Source organism: Equus caballus, chromosome 18 (genome assembly GCF_041296265.1).
Source record: "Equus caballus isolate H_3958 breed thoroughbred chromosome 18, TB-T2T, whole genome shotgun sequence".
Classification (NCBI taxonomy): Eukaryota; Metazoa; Chordata; class Mammalia; order Perissodactyla; family Equidae; genus Equus; species Equus caballus.
Genome location: NC_091701.1, coordinates 52,269,193 through 52,290,877, shown reverse-complemented (window position 1 = coordinate 52,290,877; position 21,685 = coordinate 52,269,193). Strand labels below are relative to the sequence as shown.

Here is a 21,685-nt window from a genome sequence, read left to right as displayed (position 1 = left end):
TAAAGTGAGAGATAACACACCTGAAAATAGTTACTGAATCTGAGAGGGAACCAACAGCGACATCAGGGTAGGAATTTCTATCAAGGTCCATATTTCCAGCAATTGAATATCCAAAATAAGGCGATTTACCCTCGAGAATCTGAAATGAACAGGACATCAGAATAGACACTGCGCCACCAAAACAAGCTTATATATGCTTTGAAAAAGACACACAAATTTCCTTTGAATTGAAGTTTAAAAGTTTACTTATAAATAAGTTAAATTATAAAGAAATTATAAATAAGTATACATAGGATCTAACACTTCATACATTTTATTTAATAAAAGTCATCTGATTTGTATCATATCTGAAAGGATAAAAGAGCCAATTTTTGATAAGCTTGTGTACTATAGTAAGTCAATCAGGGTATTTCAAACCAAACCTCTCTACCTGCCCTCCAAATGTCCTATTTTTCTCACAAGCAATTTTAAATTTTTGGTGTCTGAATTCCCCATGCAATTATAATCATCTCTTTCGTTTGACCAGTTCCATTTCTATATAGTATGCTACTAAAGGAAATATATCACATTTCCATCTATTTATGCTGTCAGGGTAGAATAGTCTTTTCCTTTGGCTTATTTTGATTCCTAACTTATCAAAGAAATTTTACAATTAAAACAAGCAAGTCATTGTATTTATATCTATTTCCAAGCTATCTTCTAAAATACATTTTTTTAAAACATAAAACTCATACTATTGTAGATTTGTAAATAAAACACGATTAGCGTGAAAATTCACTTAAACCTAAATATTCTCTTATAAAGCAAAAAGCTGAGCCCCCTACTGTGGAAATCCAGGTTATTGGTTACCTGTGTTGGTTTGGTATTTATTCCGTTCGCGGCTCCATGATAGATAAAAACCTTTCCCATATCATCATAGGGAGCTCCAACTGCGATATCTGTTGACAACATCACATTTCAACAAACACTATACTTTAAAAACATTTCAATATAGTATTTTAAAATAAGATGCCATAAGCACTCATTACTTTGGACAATCAAAAAACCATTTATAAATCATAACCATTTCACAATTTATTTTCTACCTGGGTAGCCGTCTTGATTAATATCTCCAATATTTTTCACTGCGATGCCAAACATAGAATCTTTGGTTCCATTAAGACGAATTGGCTTGACATTATTCCATCTGCCTTGCTGGTTAATGTAGACATACACTGCCCCTCCAACTTCTCCATCTCTATCAAAATACTGTGGCGCTCCAATCACTATATCTTGCCACCTAGATATGAGGGGAAGAACTGTGGATCACCAGCTAAAATACCAGCAAGCTTACGGAGAATGCCACCAGCCCAGGTACCAAGGACACGAAGAGATATGACAGAAAGGACCACAAATCTGGAATTTATCAATTAAATTATCAATTAAAAATTAAATTCATCAATTAAAACATTTGTAAAACAATGAAGGTAGCCTATAATAAACACCCAAAGAAAAACAGAGAGAGTAAGAACTTGAAGCCAGTTCCCCAGGTTAGATCTACAGTGCAGAGAGACTCCCAGGAAAGACTCCACGCCCCTCCACCTTCCATCCTAGACCCAAATTGGCACCACCAGCCATTGATCAGTTCCCAATCCCTGCTTTCAATAGGACTTCTGGATGCTGACAGCCCCTTAAGAAACCACAGAACAGAACCACGCAGGTATCATTTTTTGAGTTAATCTTTTTTCTTCCAAATTTTAATTCTCATGGACCCATGATCCAAGACACGAGTAAAACTGAAAACGTAATCCTACACCCCGGGGAGGGTAATGAATGTCTGCTGCCAAAATGTAAGTGATGAAGATCTGATGGGATGATAAAAATCTGGCAGCAAAAATATTCTTTTGAATCAACTAAACTGAAGGGATGGCTCTTTTCAAGACCCACAGAAGCCAAAGAAGAAAAGATTTCTTTGCAAATATAAAACAACCTAAGATGCTCTTACCCATCTTTATTAAGGTCCACCACTGCCACGTCATAGCCAAAGGAAGAAGCCAGACCTTCCCCGTCAAATATGTGCTCAGGAAGAAGATGTGCAGACTTCGTGTCCCTTTTTAGCAAAACCACAGCTCCACTGTGATTGGCTCTTGGAGCACCAGATACAAAAGTGATCTCATCTTTAGAAACAATACCTTTCCCTGAGTCCAAAGAAAAGCCTAGAAAAACAAAATATAGTTCACATCAACTCTGTTTTTCAGGAGGTATCTAACACTGATAACTCCATCACTATCTTTCCCTTTTGCTTCCCACCCTTCTCCTGACCAGCCCCTGGCCACTAGCTATCAGATTTATGATAGGAAAGAGTTACAGAGCTAAGAGGTTTGACACAAGTATAAAGTAATAGGTTATTTCCCTGCTTTCTATGGAAATATATCAAGATGTGCAAAGAAAAGCACCTATGCTATTTATCATTTGTGTAACTTGAATCACGAAGCATTCATGCATCTTAAGAATCAGTTCAAACCCCACTTTAATACTGAAATTGCAGTAAAAGGAGATGAAGCTAGAAACTGAATTATCATGGGAAAGTTACATCACGTAGAGAGAGACCACCTGATGTAGCATAATTGAGTGCATGTGATAGGGTTCTGCTATAATGATTAGTAACTTCTATATTCGTCAATCTCCTTCGTAATGGGGAAGGAACAACTGCTAACATCATTAATATATCCCAGACAGCATTTCACTATTTTGGACCAACTGAGTTCTCAGACATAAACATGCAAACAAAATGATGACTGATGAGATAGAGTATTTGAGAACCTAGTATAAACAATAGAGGTGAGCAAGTTGTCTTCTATTATCAATTATGTACTTGTTCGGAGGGCAGAAAGACGGTAGAACACCTACTGATGAAGCATCAGGGAGGATGTCAGATTAGAAAGACTGAGATTTGGTGGTGAGCAAATATAAATGCCCATATCAAAACCATTCAAATTCAGCAAATCTTTCCCCAGAAAGGTGAGGCAGACGTGGAGGAGTATACCCTCACCCTTTTTATTGGGTTCTATTTAGGAAAAGCTACACCACTACTGTTGCAGTTCTCAAATTGTGAAGTGAGTTGAAAAATACGATGAGCTACAAGTTTAAAATAGGGTGATCTAATCGAATCCAGCTCTGAAAACCATCTGGCCGCAGAGCCTCAACGGTGCTTTTTATGTGTGCTTCACTTGAAATGAAATAGAAAATAAAAAGATTTATGCTCTGTATGAATCAAAAAAATTTTTAAATGACCATGACCAAGACAATTTATTTGTCATCTCAGAGGTCACAAACCTAGGTAGCTATTCATCATCACATCAGGGGATGTGTCGGACTGCTCCCTGGGAGGCTGTGTTTTATAAACAAACTGATCGGGATCTGTATAGGAAACGCTGGTCAGAAACAGCAGGCCTGTACACAAGCACGGGACGGAAGAGATTGAAGAGAAAGCAATTATGCTAGGTAAGAGACATGACAGCTACTGCCGTTCTTGCTGGATGATGAGGCCACCAGTGTATCCCGCCAGCCGCCCTCCTTGCCAGCTTCTAAGCAGATCATTTTATTCCTGAAACCCACTGATTTTTTGAAATGACAGCATAGACAACCAAAATGTAACAGCACAAACTTGATTTTTTTCCCCCAGGCATCCACCTTTGAAGAAATCCATTCTAAAAGTGGCAAATGTGTTCAATAAAAAAAGTTTCATATTTTCAAATGTTCCATTAGCAACTAAGGTTATAAAATCCATAGGCACCTATTTTAAAGACCAAAGTGTTGGTTTCTTGACCAGAGCCATTAAAATCAGATACTTCTCATCATAAACTAATCCCCAAATAATACATTTGAAGAAAGGTTGTCTGTTAAAATATATTCAAATAAAATATTGGTTTGTTGATAATATTTACCTTGAAAAGGATTTCACCTTTAAAAACCATATATAACAACTGAGACTGCAAACCGCTCTACCATGTGATGTCTTCCTGTCCTGCAAAGCCACTAATACAGTGTTCACACACCCAGCCGCTTCCCACTCTGCCCCAGTCATTTACACGAGAATTTCCTTCTTTGGCTAGGGGATTATATTCCGCGACCTTGGACTAGGAAATTAATCTCCCTAGGTCACAGTATTTTTCATCAGCAATGGAGGGACAATAATTCTTATTTTCTAATATTGTTGGGAATATCAAATAAGACCCATAAAGCAGTAAATAAGGCCTATGTAGAGGATTTGACGTACAGCACATGGCAGGTGCTAAACAAGTGATAGGTATAACTCTCCTCTTCCTTCGAAGCCTTCGCACCAAATTTGGGGGAGGGAGGTGTCTGAAGTTTCTTTTTAATTAACAGCACTGTTTGTACATATTTATACATTAGAACTACTTTTTAAGAATGTTTACTAACAGATTGTTTAGAATTATTCTTATATCTATATCTATTTTTTCCTTTTTTACCTTCCATTGTTCCAGTAAAATCTCTAGCATATGGGTACTTTTCTTTTAAAAAAAAATAGGTTACTATTTAGGTTTAGGAGATTTTTTACATTTTTTCCAAGAAATGCACAGTAATTATTCTTTATGTCAACTCATACCAAGAATTAAAGCTGTTAAAAGCCTTTGTGTAATTACCATAATGCACATGAATAATTTAGGACACCATTAGTAATGCAAACAAGCCTTCGGAGTTAAGGAATTGGCACTTAGACACCATCCGGGTGTCCTCGAAGCTGCTTTAGCAGTACTGCTCAGCTTCAGCTGGAAAGCCCCCGTGCCACCCCCCAGGGGCCCTGTGACATGGGGGTCCCAATCCAGAAGCAGGGCCAACCCTTGGAGAATGGCAATCACAGAGGAAGGACCTGGAGGTCTTGACCTGCCACTTAAGAGTAACTTCATAAATGTAGCTCTTAAGAGTATCTCTAGAAAGAGGCACTGAAGGGAGCGGAGGCAGCTCAGCTTACTGCTAACATCTATGCATTTTATCATGGCCAATGAACGGCCCGTTTCAGGTTACAGAGGCCGACGTCAGCTCAGGAGACAGATTTCCATGCGGGACGACAAACGATTTTAGAAGATAGTAGGTTTCCTCCCCACGGAGGAGGCCCAGGTCAGAAGGGAAGGAGGCCAAGCATTAGTCAGGTTACCATGGGATCACCAAGGTTTAAACCAAATTTCAGGAAATGCAGCCCCAGGTCCCAGGCTCCACCTGGCCGATGCTCAAGCCTAGAAGTTCAGGGTCCGGTGAGGGCAGCATCACATAGAGGCATCTGAACGGTAGGCATGCCATCTACTCTCATTCCTACCTAAGTAACTGTTAGCAGGAACAGGAACTAGACTTTCATCATGGTCAGTCTCTCCACCAACTTCATAAGGCCCATCTTCAAAGATGTTCATGTCAAAAAAAGTGTTATTCTTTTGCTCTACGCGAACAATCCCTAAAGGAATGAAATGGTAAAAACAAACAAACAAAAAAATGAAGATGAAACAAAATAAAATAGATGGGAATTCCTAATAAACATTCTTCATGTTATCATTAAATACAGGAAGAAAAGTTTGGAGGAAGAAAAGGCAGAGGAAAGAGATGACTTTTGAGGTTACTAAAGTTAAAAAATCATGTTCATGTAAATTTTTACATCAAAGAAATCGTTCTAGTAATTAAAAAAAAAAGCCCCATGCACTTTCATGAATTATCTTTATAATGCCATGAAACTAAATGGAAAATGGAATGTTTACTTAGTTAACTAAACCTACAGAAATTTTTTTTAATTATATGAACCTGATATTTTACATTTTCTGTAATCCTAAATCAATTTACCTTCTTTATTGTAGTGTAAAAGTAAAACCAATATTTTGATCTTCTCTTCAAATCATGTTAACCAAGATTTCATCCTTTTAAAATTTCTACAATTAATAATTAAAAAGATTCTATATAGTAGGCCCACACTATGACTTTATAAAAATGGTAATATTTTAATCGAGAGTTTATAAGGCAGATAAGACACGTTTCCCATAAATTAAAATAGACATATTGGTGAGTGTTTTTGTTGTTTTATTTTACTATATATAGCATCTATTCTTGCTAAAATAAAACTACTTCCACATTCAACGTGTTATTTCAAATAGGTCAAAATAACCTGACAAATACTGTTATGTGAAAGATTTGGTTGGGGGTGAGGAAGCCAAAGGAAATGACTCCAAAAGGTTACGATGGATGACACACACAGGAAGGTAGGTGTTCTCAGGATTATTTCTAAGAGGAAGTAAAACTTGGAAATTTTTGAATAGGAAAGGGAAAATTTTCCTAAGTTTTTCCTGACTAGTGACTACCATAAGATTTATTTTTTTTATTTTTTTTATTTTTAAAGATTTTATTTTTTTTCCTTTTTCTCCCCAAAGCCCCCCAGTACATAGTTGTATATTCTTCGTTGTGGGTCCTTCTAGTTGTGGCATGTGGGATGCCGCCTCAGCGTGGTTTGATGAGCAGTGCCATGTCCGCGCCCAGGATTCGAACCAACGAAACACTGGGCCGCCTGCAGCGGAGCGCGCGAACTTAGCCACTCGGCCACGGGGCCGGCCCCCCATAAGATTTATTTTAATAAATATCTCAAAAAAAAGAGTCTTATTACCAAATCAGATGCATTTCTTTTCATTATGGATTAGAGTTAGGTTAATCGTCGTTTATAACATAGTGTTTTCTACACCTGCTCCCATTCTTGAGAAGTTAAACTTTTATCACAGGAGCTGACTAGGTTCCTCCAGGCAAAGACTGTGGCCCATTCTCCTCCCACCCTCCCAATGTCTCCTTTATCTACATCACAATAATAATTAAACAATGCCATCAAACAATTTTTCCGCAAGTTATCTGAAATTATCATCTCAAAATTCCCTAATTTGTCACTACACTTCTAACTTTACTGCTTTATTAGCCTTTTAAGATAAAATATAATGACAGAAACGTCTGCATTAACACACTGTTATTTGTATATGATGCCACGCAATTCTTCTCAGTTTTCAGATCACTATCTTAAAATTAAAACTTTCAGCTTCATGGAATAGACAAATAGAAACTGCAAAAACTACTAATGTTAATTATTACATTCCCTTGGGAAAAAATTAACTACTTACATTAATGTAAATTGTTGGTAGAGGGGAAAAAAATCTCTTAAAATGTACATTTCCATCATTATTTTTAAAAATCATATAATTTGGAGGTTTTAATATCTTACCCTACTTGTATAATATACAAGTGCTTTATAACACATTTTGTTTTAATTTAAAATGTACTAAATCATAGAGTATATAACAGAAATCATATAGTCATTCCAATCTCTATTTCTGTAAATACACACGTCATACCTTTCCAGTTATAAGTGCCCGGGGCTCCAAATACAATGTAATGAAAGTCTTTAGTAAAAGTCGCTGCCACACCTTGCTGGCAAGAACCAAATTTTTCATGGCCTCTCAATCGGCCGTCACAAAAACTCCAGTCTCCTCCATCCATATCATCTTCAATCCTGAGATTCTGACTCAGGACATAACACCTTCCAAAGATGTCTCGGGATTCCTGCTTTGTGTTAACATGTTGCCTTTTTTCATATCGATGAGCACATGTCTGCAAACAGATGGAATAAAGTAGCCTGTTCATGTCTACAAACCTTAATCCTATTTTTTTTTATTATAAATTGAACATATCCTCATCCTGGGACTGAATCCAAAACCAGCAAATCTTCCCCAAAGTGGCACTAAGGAGACCATTATCTAGCATACAGAAACTAAGACTTCTGTCTTATTCCCACCCAGACAATAATGCTCCAGTCCAAATACTGAATGCCAATCTGCAATCCACAGGCAATTTATTTGTAAATTTACCTGTCACATAAACAATGGGAAATACTTTATTTCATTTTCTTAATTTAATTGGCATTTAGTAGCTGTATAAACCTTCACATCAGTATGTTTGTGAAAATAAGTAATTATGTTCCAGGATAGAGAAATCACAGACATATTTTCATAGGGATCAGGCAAACACAGCTCAAACAAAGACGTTTTCCTTTTACCAAAACTATTTCCTTATAATCTGTCGTAACTTGTACTCCAAACTCTGAGATAAAGTTTATTTTAAAAGGGGCAGAGAGGGGCCGGCCCAGTGGTATAGTGGTTAAGTTCATGCACTCTGCTTCAGTGGCCCTGGGTTCGTAGGTTCAGATCCCGGGCGTGGACCTAGCACCACACATCAAGCCATGCTGTGGGGCATCCCACATAAAATAGAGGAAGCTTGCCACGGATGTTAGCTCAGTGACAATCTTCCTCAAGCAAAAAGAGGAAGATTGGTAACACTTCCTCACAAAAAAAAGTAAAAAAGGGGGGTGGGGCAGAGAGAATTACACTTCCAGGAGAGATGAAATAATCTCTATAGTTTTACAGGGTATTCGTGGCTACACTCCATGTAACATGGGCTGAAAATACTTGACAATATCCAAGTCAATTTCCCATAATGCATCCCTTATATATAAAAATTCAATGTTCAGTAAAATTCTCATTTTTCTCAAATTCCACATAAATTTGTTACAGCAACTAGATTTTGAAAGAGACACAAAGAGATCATCATAATCCAGCCGGGCTGGGGGTACTTTCAAGGCCAAGGACCATAATCCATCTAACAAACCCTCTTTTCTTCGCTACCACTTCTATCTGAAGAAGCTCAGAGTAAATAACAAAAGACAGATTAAAATTATCTGATCTTACTTTCTATGACCATTCCCATATTTTTTTACACTTCATCTATAAAAGCTACATAGTTTCTGCGACAGAAACCATGTCTAATTTTGTTTTGCTTTTTTATTTTAAGACCATCTAGAGTTCTCAGGATATTCAAAAGGTTTTCGAGTAAGTTCTTTGAATCTGAAAGTTATAAAGAAAAGCAGGCTGTCTAGCTGTTTCAAAGTATGTCAGGAATCAGAGGAAAAACACAGCTTTGATTTCTTCTTAACACCAATTCCTACCTCAAAGCAGTCAGTTTTCTAGAATGTATTCTCTATGTGGGGAGGGGCTCTGCCTGTTCTGTTCACCGCTGTTCGCTCGGTGCTGGCACATCACACGCACGCAGACACTGTGGAATGAACACGCTTCTCCACACTTACCACAACTTTGCCCCCTGGACCCTGGCTCTGGACGGTGACCCCCATCCACTGATCTTCCTTGCTTTCCGATGAAGGGTCAGCTGTGGAAAGCAGCACAGGTGACACACACAGTTAGGACTTCAAAGGGACCGAAAGAGGCAATGAACCAACAGATGAGCAAAAATACGAAAGACAGTTTCTAAATTGCCTTGATTCCAAGTCTAGCTACTTAGCAAATTCAGTTACTCACTCCAGAAAAATTATTTCTCATCTTAAGAAAATAGTAAGTGGTTATTGGTAAGAAACTTTCATAAAATTCTTTATATAAAATACATAGCTCTACCTGGTGGCCCTTCACCCTCTCTGAAAATGCTAAGACCAAGCAGTTGCCTTCCAACATGTGACCCTTAAAGCAACAATGTAAAAATCTAGTTTCCAAACTCCAACTACCATCCAAACTAACAGAAAGTGGGCACTTCTCTACATGCTCCCAAATTTGTTGCATAACAGCACAAACTGTTCTTTTCTTTACTGCAGATGGGAAGACAAGGCCTCAGATTCACTTTACATCTTTCTATCACTGATAAAAAGGAAAGTGATGTATTTATCTCACCTCTTTCTCCCTCCCCAAAAAGACAGAGAAACCCCAAATACCATCATGTGCTCATTTCACTATCAATTTGAACCTACTCTATGACCCTATACCCAAATTTTTGCCTTCCTCAATGAGAAGCAAGGCAGGTAGGATTTCTGATCTTGAATCATTACAAAAATACGAAAACTAAACAACTTTAAGCAGACAGAACAAAAAATGCCAAAATGTTAAAGAGTGATTATGCCTAGATTACCAGTGGGTTTTTTTCTTTATAGGTTGATGTCGTTTACAAGTTTCCCACGATTAACATGCATTATTTTCTAATCAGTAAAAAAAAAAGAAAAGGTTACTTCTAAAAGATGAAAAAGCAAGAGAAGAACATAAACATGGATGTGCAAATGTCAGACCAAGTATGTCAACTTAGGTTTGGATTGAGCTTCCCAGCACGCTAATTGCTCTGCCCAACTCTTGTGAGAGTCGTCACAAGACAAGCCTCTATCTGAGACAGCAGGACAAAATTTATCCATGTTGGCCAGCTCTCATTTCCAAGAAGTCTGATAAGTAAAACAGTCTTTCTCTCAAATATTTTAACAGCAAGGGAGAACTTTGGGCTGCTGAGTACAAGATATGCACGTTCAATTTTCTTCGCTGCTCTGAGTTCAGTTTTTCAACAGCCTCCTGTAGAAGCACAGCACACCACTAGGTGGCAACATCAACACACTGTATCAATTCAGAAAGCAGGGTGAGGCGAGGCAGCCGTAGAGGCAGCCACACAGTGCATCCCAACGTGATTTAGAAAGTAAACACTTTCAGGGCAAACAAGAAACAGTTAAGGCTGATGCAATTAAAAGAGGCCCTCTCTCCAAGAATAAATGCCTGTACCCCCTCCCTTTCCTTCCTCGTGAAAAGGGCAAGAGGGGTATAGGGGAGTTGGTAGTAGCGAACACTGAGTGCAGAAGAACACACCATCATTATCAAATTCAATCCGTGTGCAAGGCCCTCGGGAAGTGATGTCACAGCTGTACAAGCCTCCCGTTCTGTTGGCCCTCTGCAGTGGAAGGGCCACTGCCCGTGGGGCCCCCACCAGCAACCTGTTGACGAAACAGAATTCGGACATTTGAGTTCAATACACATTTAACATTTCAATTAGTCAGAACCAAGAGATATCAGGATTATTCTTTGTCAAGGAGCCCACTAATCCCCTGCCAGCTTAGGCAGTGGGGGAGGGCAAAGGCAGAGTTCTGTGACCCTGTGACTGGCTCATGCAACACACACAAATACAATCACAACCACGCAAGTCAAGCACGAGAGAGGCTGCTGAAACTCAGGGAAAAACGTGCCCAACTCTCCTCCTCTCAGCAGCTCTCTGCCGAGTATGACTGCGGTGTTTTAAAAGACACGCTTTTCATAGAACACGACCCCTAAACTGAAGCCAAGGACAGGACAAACACATCCACATTGGAGAAGAAAAAGGGTCACATTAAACTTGACAAGGAACAAAATGTCAATCTCTAACACCGTGCCTTCCTGAGGTATTTTTCAAAGGTAATTTTGACTATACCTAGATTTTCACTTTATACACGGTTAAATTAATCAATCTAGGAAGCCATTAGATTGACGTGGCTCTATGCCGTGGTGGCCTACGTAAGCAAGACATCTAAGCCTGTGAAAGCCTCAAGGTCACAATATCAAACGCTTAGGACAACCAATCACAGGCAGCCAAGCAGGCTTTGAGCTAGAGCCAATCAATAATTTCCTTTCTTTGCTTCCTTACTTGCTCGTTATAAGTCTTTCTCCTGGCTCCTAACCACTTTCGGTTTGGCACTGCCAGATTCGAATCGATCTTTGCTCAAATAAACTCATTAAACTTTAATAAGCCTCAGTTTATCTTTTAACAATACTGATTTAGAACCTAACCTTTGCCCAAGATACAGCTCGACTCAATTACTGTCTTTTGCAGCCTTGGCCTCTTTCACAGTCAATTCTTACTTCTTAGTATTCTCGTCATCCCTGACAAGCCCCTCCACTGTCATCCAATCGGTCTCACATGAAGGATTCAGGGAGGGTCGTCTGGGTAGCGCCACTTACGAACGAAGCATCCTAATATTCCTTCCTCCTTCCCACCTCAGTGTTCTTGTCATCTCCTAGAAGAGGAGCCTCTAACCCAAACCCACAGTCCTTAAAATCTCACTGTTTCAGAGCCAGGAGGCCGCTTAAGAGACCCACCGCCTTCCCACGAGGCTCCTTTTGCGAATGCTCTTCACTCACTGCCAGTCTTACAATCTTTGGGGTCTGGCTGACTGACGGAACAACCAGGAAAGAAACAAAAGGAAAGAATACGCACCTGACTGCACAGAGAGAAACAGCTGAAAGAGCAAGGAGGCTGGAGCTGGGGTCAAGAGCTGGGAACACAAATGTGAACACACAACAAACTCCCAAAACAGGATGCAAGCCACCCCTGGCCTTCAAGAAACCCACAAATCTCAGGAAAAAAACAAACCACCCCCCCAATCAAAACAGTTCCTACCACCTCTGTCTTTGCTGGGATCCCAACAAAGAATTTAATGTGTTTTTTTAAACCAATGCAATACAGCAGGTGCAACAAGAGGAAAATGTACTCAGAAAACAGAGAGGGGAGCCAGACTCTGCCCAGGGAGAGCAGTGAAGAAGGTCCCACAGAATGGGGATGGCTCGTGTGGCAACGTCTGTCCTAGTACCACCCTGCCTCGCAGACCTCTGGACGGCAGCATAGTCAGCCTCCAGCTGGGAATCTGTCCCATACTTGAAGGGATGAAACAGCACGCAGCAAGGTATAGAATGGAGCGGAGGCTGAGCAGGATGGAGGTGGGGTCCTCAGTGACTGGAAGTTCTCAGCAATGGACAGAGGCAAGGCCAAGGGCTGCACCACGCCTATTCCACTAATGTCCCTCATCCCAGGAGCTCGGACAAATGGCTCAGAGGTGAACTAGCCTAGACAGTTAGTGAACAAGTTCAATTACCCGGCAGATGCGGGAATGGAACCCTGTCCCAGGTACGGAGAGGGAGAAGCAAGGTACTGGGGTCAGAAGCACAGAATCACAGATCTGAGTATCGGAAGCACCAGAGAGAACGTCCAGCCCTCTAACTTCACAGATGAGGAAACAGAGGCCTTTGGAAGGAGGGTGATTACTCTGCCTGCCCCTCGGATCTCACGGCTGGTTGGTAGCCAGGACAAAATTACTTCGGAGCAATGTTTTCTCCCTTCCTTTAAATTGCTTCCTAAGAAATAAAACCCAGGACTTGAAGGCATTTACAACCCCGCTGAAAGGGAAAACCTAGACAAACAAAACACTGAAACAAGAACTGCTCGGTTTACTGACAGACCTAAGACTAAATTCAGAAGGGCTGTGGGAAGGCATTACTGCATTTGGGTGGAGCGAAGGTCGGGGACGAGATTTCCTGTAAAGCTAACCACCTTATACCAGATGGCTATACAGAGCAGCCCAGGAGTTCCAAGGTTATTACTGTGTGTCTCTTCTGACCACTTCCTCTCCGCATCCACACCCAAGGGGCAGCTGGCAAGCTACCTACGACGGTACCGGGCTTGTTCTCTCCTGTTTACTGTACTCGCTCATTCATTCACTTATTCATTCCACAAACATCAAGAACCTCCAAGGATGAGTAAGGATTGCCTTCCTCCTCGCCAAACTCTGGCCCTGAGGGAACCAGATCCATTAGCAGGTCTTTAAACCCCAGGCAGGTAGAGGCAATGCAAGGGCGGGACCGAGTGCTGTGCGCGGTCCAGAGGAGGGCGCCAAAACCTGCCAGTGAGGAAGGGTGTCACCGAGAGATGACAGTGGAGCTGGAGGTGGCCAGGTGAGGGGCACGGCACATGCAAGGGCTGAGAGAGAAAGACCTAGATGAAATGGAGGAGTGAGAGCCAGTGACGCAACAAGACGGGGTTGGGGATGGGCAGCCTGGTCCGCGGAGCTCCACGTTCAGGGGAGGGGTCAGAGATGCACACTGGCGGAGCCCCAGGCTTCTGCTGACCCTTGTGCCTGCAGGGTACACGTGCTTCCAGAGTTTCCTGTCCTTTACAAAGCTGCAGAGATTGTTCCATTTACACGGACAGTCCTTCAGAGGGAGCCACTTACTACAGCCCCTTTCCTCCTGGCTGCGCAGCAGGGTTTCTCCCTCCTAGGGACCTCCATCTTCCACTTGTTCCCCTGACCCTTAAAGGCCAGGCCTTTAACACGTGCATGACAAAGAACAGGCATTTAACTCCAGTGTGCTGGTGGTTACAGGGGCTGTGGCAACAGAATCTCACAGGTGCTAAAAATGCCAAGCTCTTGTAGAAGTTCTCCCATTTTACTGTGGTGGCTACTGCAGATGAAAGCAGACCACACAGAAGGATGGAAGCAGCAGGAAGGTTTTAGGGGTGGGAGGAGATAACATGTAAGAAAAGAACTTGACAAAATAAACGTGTGCCTCTGGAGAATAATGTTAGCTGTCACATTGCCTCCCCGGGGCTCTGCCTGCACTGTCCTTCCTCCCAGGTCCCTGGACAGCTGGCACAGTAAGTCCACTGTGGAATCTGTCCCACCTGGGATGGAAGGAGGCAGGGGTGCACTGCAGCACTTGGCAGATCCCCTCTGCGGCCTCAGGTCCCGGTCAGCGAGAGGAGGAAAAGCAGACATAGATTGGGGGGGTGCACCCCTGCTCTGGCTGCACCCCATTCCCCAGGACCACACTTACAGGAAAATCAGGAGAACAATGAGTAGGGGCAGGTGGAATTCAGTTGGATAAAGTCAGAGTCATAGAACAGGTAAGGAAGCACCTTGATGGGAGAACACGATAACCCAACAATTGGCAGGTGTTGAGTTACTTTAATCCTCACGGTAAAGCTGTCCCCTCTGGTTCAGGAAATAAGCAAACTCTTAATTCTGCTTAGAACCAGCCTTAATCACAGTAGGTCACAGCCCATTAGCTGAGGCTATGTCTGGCAGGGACAAATAATCGAAAACAGAGCTGCGACCAGTCAATGACACCATCCCCGGTGCAACCCATCCACTTGCTAATCTGAGTCCTTTAGGACCTGGGCACTGGTCTAAACCATTCAGAACACAGCGGCTCCTGAGCTAACAGAGTGGCTGAAGCTCCAGAAGGCACAGTCCGCATCTAGGGAACCCTCAGTCCACACCGAAATCCACAGTTTCTGCTCAAACCCAAGTTTTCTCCCCCACCCCAACGCCCTTTGATGCTGGGTTCAGTGTGAGCGGCAGGCACTCTCTGGGCACCGCCAGGATGCCCACAGAACTCCCAGGACCCAGGCAGCAGCTGTTGCTGTTCAGTTCATTTTCTTTTAAGCAGCAGTGGTGGCAGCTGCTCTGATTACTGACCCGCCCGGTATGTACGGAGGAATTCAGAACTACAGTAACAACTCACATCGAGAGTGACAGCGACCAAGGGATGTACGTTACGGCCTTCAAAGGGAAGTGGTGGAAATTAACAGAACAGGGTCTAAGAAGTCGATTACCATACCAGGTCAAAAGAAAAACTGTATCATGGAAGAGTGAGAATCCAGGTTTGAACTAAGATTGTTACAGACACCAGAAAGAGCAGAACAATTACTTCCCAAATTGCTTTCTAGAGGGCCAGGGGACAATCAGCTCCACTGTGTTGATGCTATACTGACATAAAAAGCGCCTGGGGATTCCAACCTATTGGAAACCCACATTTAAAATAAAAGACAAAACTCAAAACTTGCAAAACCATGTCATCTTTAAAAATACGAAATAAAACTTGAAATAGTAAAATACAACGTAAAAGACTACACGAGTGTGACACTGACTGAGGATATGACATAAATTCAGGTCTTTGGTGTCTAAGATGAGAATTCTTGGTACAAAGATTCAGGACCAACTATTATGCTATTAACCACGAGGTTATCTCAAACTTCTAGCAAGCCACAATCCTGTTTCTATGTTCAAGTTCTTCTCCAAGTAAAGCTGATATACTTTTGCATAACTACGTCAATCAAAAGTTCTAAACACTGGGGGACTTTTAAAATTCTACGGACAATAGCAGCTTCATTTCATTGTTTTTGGCAATAATTCATTTCTTCAAGGATTAAAGATTCTGCCTCTAGCTATGCAACTTGGTCCCAGGAAACATGAAATATCGCTTCATTAGAACAAAGACACTATTATTGCTTAATTTAAAACACAGCCTTCTTAGTTTGTACAAATTAAGCCTTAAAGAACTAGAAGATGGCATTACCGTGGTAATTGTGTCACCTCTACATTGAACCCACCTCCAAACTCGATTTTTAATTTTTGTTAAAGTAATAAATACAAATGACAAGAAATCAAAAAGAAAAAAGGACTTACGGTGCAAAGCAACAGAGTCCAAATTCATCCCAAGCGCCACTCCCCAGCAAAACCTTTTTTAAAAAATTCTGGATTTACTTCTCTATGACTCTAGATATTACACTTATTTCTTGATTTATCAATTTTAGGCAATAACCAATAACTGTTGACCACACAACATGAAAGGGGGAGAACTTAAACTACTTGCTACTTTCCTTCCTAGGTTTGATAATTATATTACTTCACATCTATTTGCCACTCTTTAAGCTTTAAATAATATATTTAAACCTCTATTTCCCCTTCGTCAACTTTCAACAAAATGTCTCCATTCCCCATTGGTAAGACCAAGCTATCGGCACTCTGAGGCTTCCTCCCAAACTTCCCTCTTGGTTTCTCCAAGTCCTGCCATGCATTAGCTACACTTTTATACTATTATCAGAGCTATCACCACTGACACTTCGTCTTGTAACCACAATTCAGTCATCTGTTCTTTTACATAACTAGGTAAATATTATTCAGTGCTGAACCAAACGGCATTGAAATTATCCTCTTTCTATCTGAGACCAGTACCAGAAGCTCTTGGCCTCAAAGGAAACTGTTCCTAGCATCAGGGTCAAACCGACCTTTCTTACATTCCATCAATTGCTGGTGTCCTTCACATTTGGACCATGTCTTCTGCTTTTCTTGGCTTTTCTCACTGCCTTTTCTTGTCTCATGTTGTTTGCTTTTATTCTAGCCTCAACCATTTCTAAGCTCCCGAGCTCCCCATCGTACCTTTTACTAAATCAGGATCTCTTCTTCGCTCAGGCTTCCCCCTCAGGGCCCTCTGGCCTCCTGCTCCTACACAGACGGGTTTTTCTCCTAGGCGGCTGCATGTACAGGGTCATCCAGGACTTCCCTTCACTCTCCTCCTGGGTTGGTCTGCTCTGACCCGGGATCCCATGTTTTCCGTTTATTTATTTTCTTAAATATCATCCTCAGGAACAGTACACATGACAGGTAAACTCAGTCCCTCCATATACAAAGATGTCATTATTCTGCTCTCACCCTTTATTGATAGTTTGGTGTAGGACTCTAGGTTGAAAAACATTTTCTTCAGAACTTTGACGTTACTGCTCTAATTTATTCTAGCATGCAGCACTGCCAAAGAAAATGCTGATGTCAGTCCAATTTTCATTTCTTTGAAGGTGACTTTCAGGCTCTCCACTTTACCCCAGGCGCTCTGAACAGCAGGAGAGTGTATCTGTGTGTGAGCCTTTATTCATAATGGTGCACCGCGTGGCCTCTTTCAATCTATAGACTTAGAACATTAGTTTCCAGGAAACTCATGGTGCATTGATCACTTCACTTGCTCCACCTTCTGTTCTCTTTCTGGAGCCTCTGTTAACTAGTCAGGTGTCGGACCTCCTGGATTCATCTTCCTTTTCTCTCCTTTTCCTCCGTCTCTGTGGTTCTGAGATTTTTCAACTTAATTTTCTAGTGTTTCTATTGAAAAATTTAAATTTCAGCAGTTATATGAGTAATCTCCAAAAAAAAGCTTTCCTCTGATCGTGTCTTTTACGTAACAAAGCACTCTATTCTTATTTTGCGTATTAACAGGTTCTCAAAATTCTGAGCATTTTACCTAGAAGCTTTTTTTCCCCTTGGTTCTCTTTCTGTTCCTGGATTATGTTTCTTCCAGTTTTTCTGTGGGTTTACTTCAACCATTCCCTTTTATGCTGCTCTCATCAAATGCCTGATAATCCTTGGTTCTCTTCTTTCGCTGTTATCTAAAAAGGTCCATTTTCGGCTCGATCTCACCCTGAGCAGGAATTTTGAAAGTGAGTCCTGGGTGGAGCCTGCTGATGGCAGGATCACTTTAGGCTGAGTGGATAGGGAGCTGTCGTCAGACTGCAAACCGATCTTCAAATGCTGGAGAAGGGAGGTTTCATTCTTGGGGTGCCCACATCCTCCTAGAAGCCCCAGCTCTCCCTGGCTTTCATTTTTGGTTTTTTTTTTCAAGTAAAATGCCGTAACTGCCTTGTCTACCTCTACAAGAATCCATTCTTTATTTTTAATTGAGGTGTAATTGACTTAAGCTTTATAAAACACACACCTGGCAACATTTCCATCTCCCTCTCTCCCAAACAACGCTATAGGTTTTTGTTTCACTTTTGGCCGGAGTATCAAATGCCCCCAGCCTATACTCTATAGAGATGGGGATGGTGGTATCATCTGGGGTCTGTGGCCCTGCAGACAGACCTTCACTTCCAGATCCAGCCTCATTTCCAGTCCCTGCCTTATCTGATGACTCCCAGGGTGGTCAGAGGGCAGACCACTTCCCTTCCTCAGCCCCGCATGATGTGCTCCAGATCATGGCTCCTTCCCTTCTTAAGATCATCGGCCAGAGATCCTATCTGCTTTCTGCCTTTTAGTAATCTCTCAGCCCTTACAGAGTTTTGAGGAGCCTGGAGGGAAATCTGTACACCTTAGAAGTCAAAAGCCAATCATTTCCAGAAGGAATCAGACTTCATCCCAGCCTAGTTTCCTCACAGCTTGAAGGTGCCTGTCTTTCTCCCAATTGTTACCACAACATCTCTTTATCATTGCTACCACCCCCATATACCATGTATACCTACATATAAGACTCCTTGCATGGGGGAAAAATCTAAAAAAGGGTTTTTTTGCCAATTTGTATATTCAAGCTTTCTGAATGTAGATGAAATGGTCAATTGACAATATTTGATCATTTATACAAACATTTTAAATAACATATTAAACATTCATTTAAAAGTAGTTTTATTCATATTTCATGAAGCAATTTTATTCAAACTCCATATGCTTCTTTGACATCACTTTCTGAAAGCAATGTCTAACCTAGTTTGTTAGAGCATTTCCAGGACATTTTAAAGTTTATAACAATACCCAAGACTGGCAATTATGGTGTCAAATCCTGAGGAATTATTACTAAACATGAGCTAAATTTCTTTGCCTCCTTCTTTAAATCAATTTATTTTATTTAAAATATTTTAAAATCAAATTTAACCTCGATCAGCATGCACAATTATAACTGATTGGGGTCCTTTTAGGCTAATGTGTTTACAACAAACAGAACTTTGTTGTTCAAAATAAAGTAATCAAGAGGGCAGCTCTCAGTGGAGAATGATTTTATAAGGGCTCAAATATAAGGTGGAATAACTTGGGGGTGAAAAACAGATCTTGCCTTATATTTAGGAACATACTGAAAATAGCTCTTCAAGATCCCAAAGTCAGAGAGTCCTCTGGGCTATGGACATGCATCTTAGGAGAGGCCCTTGGGACTCTCCTTCTCTCCTTCTGGAAGGTCTAGGCCCTTTCACACAAAGGCCAAGTTGTATTGAGTCATTTTTGGTCAACAGACAATCCACAAAGTGGTTAAGGCTTCCACTTAACCTTAGCTAGGCTGAGCTTAGATCCAGCTTTCCCCAGGGCAGTCCTGTTCATACCTGTTGCCCTGGGCCCCCTTTCACTCTCAAAAATGTCCCAGTTTGGTAAACAAATTATATGGTCACCCCAGCCTCAAATACAAAGCTAGTGATGGAATGTCACTGATGCAACAGGTTGAATTTAATAATGCTGGGTTTGAAATTACAACTATGTGGTTGGATTTGGCTGTGGTTTCACAGGCACTGGTGAGCTGCTCAGGCCCAGGAGGCCCTACGGTCAATCTCCACATGACCCGGCTACCTGACGACAACTGGCCTGGTCTCCAAAGCTCCATTGCCCTTATGAAACCACTGCCCCCACTAGGTTGACTCTCTACATGTCCACTGACAGCAGCACTGTCCCTCTTCTGGCTGGAGGAAGAAGTACCTGCTTTCCAAGGACCAGTGGTCAACAGAGAATGTCCACACTCCTTACCACCCGCCGCCACCATCAGTGAACCTGGCAGCCTGCCCAGATTGCTGAGGACTCTTGTCCTTTCTCCCCTCCCTTCTCCATCTGGCAAAGAGAAGTGGAGGCAGCATTAAAGCTTTCTTGTGCTTTTCTCTAAACCCGGCACCTCTGCCTCTGAGTCACATTTCTTCACAGGAGAAAGGGGCTGCTTCTCTCTCCTGTGGAACCAGAAAATCAGTCAGTCATCAGACTAACACCCCATGCTAGGCTTTCCCACCAAAGTATGTATGTATGTATGTATGTATATATATATATATATATATATATATATATACACACAATTCAAGTTATGAAACTTTAAAAACTATTTTCCTTATTTTGGTGACTGGTTATTTGGAGATCGAAAAATATACCTGAGAACTCTGCACTCACAAAAATTTATATCCAGCAGTAGTGAGCTGTGCATTAGCAGATATTATTGTATTTAATGTGTCCTGTTTTATCAGTCCTGAATAATCATCTCAAAACAACCTGAAAGGAAAACTAAGTATAAATACGTTGGATTAAACTCTCATTTCCCTACCAGTAGTTAAGACAGGGCACTGACTTCTTTCTCAGGGCCAGTCCCTGCTATTCACCACCATCTAGAAGCGCCCAGCTGTCTGGCTGCACGTCTGGACACCAAGTCTCTGCCCTCACCGGCCCTCCGCATAGGTCAGGGCTGTGAAGCAGCAAGAATGAAACTCCACGAGGACACGAATCTTGCTGTTTTTAACCCACGGACTTGTCCCAAGCTCCTAGAGCTGGCCTGGCACATGGCAGTGCACAGTAAGATTCACTGAAGAAGAAAGTATCAGAGGTCGTTACTACCAAGTGACTAGGTGGCAACAGCCATCTATGCAATGAGACCTGGAGTTGGGCAGGTGTATTAGTTTGCTGTGGCTGCTGTGACAAGTTACCAAAACTTAGCGGCTTAAAACACCAATTATCTTACCCTTCCATAGTTCATAAGTCCAAAATGAGTCTCCCTGGGCTAAAAACCAAGGTGCCAGCAGCTCCTTTCTGAAAGTTCTGGGGAGAATCTGTCTCCTTGCCCTTGCCAGCTTCTAAAGCTGCCTGCACTCCTTGACTCACACACAGCCCCTGCCTCCATCTGCAAGGCCAGCAGCGAAGCATCTTTGAATCTCTTTTGCCTCCCTCTTCCACATTATAAGGATCCCCGTGATTACAATGGGCCCAACTGGATACTCCAGAATACGCTCCCTAATCTTCAAGTCAGCTGATCAGCAACCTTAACCATCTGCAACTATGTGAGATGACCTGTGTATCGTCCCCACGGAGCTGACCTTCAGTGAGGGAGATGGACATCTGTCTGTTCACTGTGGCCTCCCCTAGCGTCCAGCTCAGTACTTAGCGCTTACAGGATACTCAACAGGTATTTTTAACGGACCACCTTCATTATAGTAATTTACACAGTTAAAAGGCAAAGTTCACTTCCAATAATTCTGACAACTCTGAGAAACCTTCAACCGTTTCTACAAGTAGCCCTCTAAAAGCAGAGGAAAATGAGTCCTGCCTCCTGATGCCCCGCCCCTTATTCCTCAACCTAATACCAGCAACTCAGACTCTCCTCTGAGGGCTCTAGTTTGTTTTTGAAAAAAATGTTTGCATTCTGTTTGTCCTGTGATTTTTAAAAATACGTCAAAGTTAGATTATAATTAATAATGTCGCATTGTTTTAAACAAAAACGAAGTT

General features: G+C 41.7%; 1 protein-coding gene across 2 annotated transcripts in view; it reads right to left on the bottom strand.

The window, feature by feature from the left end:
• ITGA6 (integrin subunit alpha 6) overlaps window positions 1–21,685 on the bottom strand; it is a 76,934-nt gene that overhangs the window by 30,555 nt on the left and 24,694 nt on the right. For both annotated transcript variants that reach the window (XM_014732536.3, XM_014732535.3), the window contains exons 2-9: window positions 10,695–10,819; window positions 9,155–9,234; window positions 7,371–7,626; window positions 5,318–5,449; window positions 1,985–2,195; window positions 1,086–1,279; window positions 850–938; window positions 21–139 (exon numbers count right to left, since the gene is read on the bottom strand). In XM_014732536.3, the coding sequence (XP_014588022.3) occupies window positions 21–139; window positions 850–938; window positions 1,086–1,279; window positions 1,985–2,195; window positions 5,318–5,449; window positions 7,371–7,626; window positions 9,155–9,234; window positions 10,695–10,819 (1,206 nt within the window). The remainder of the gene's footprint in view (window positions 1–20; window positions 140–849; window positions 939–1,085; window positions 1,280–1,984; window positions 2,196–5,317; window positions 5,450–7,370; window positions 7,627–9,154; window positions 9,235–10,694; window positions 10,820–21,685) is intronic.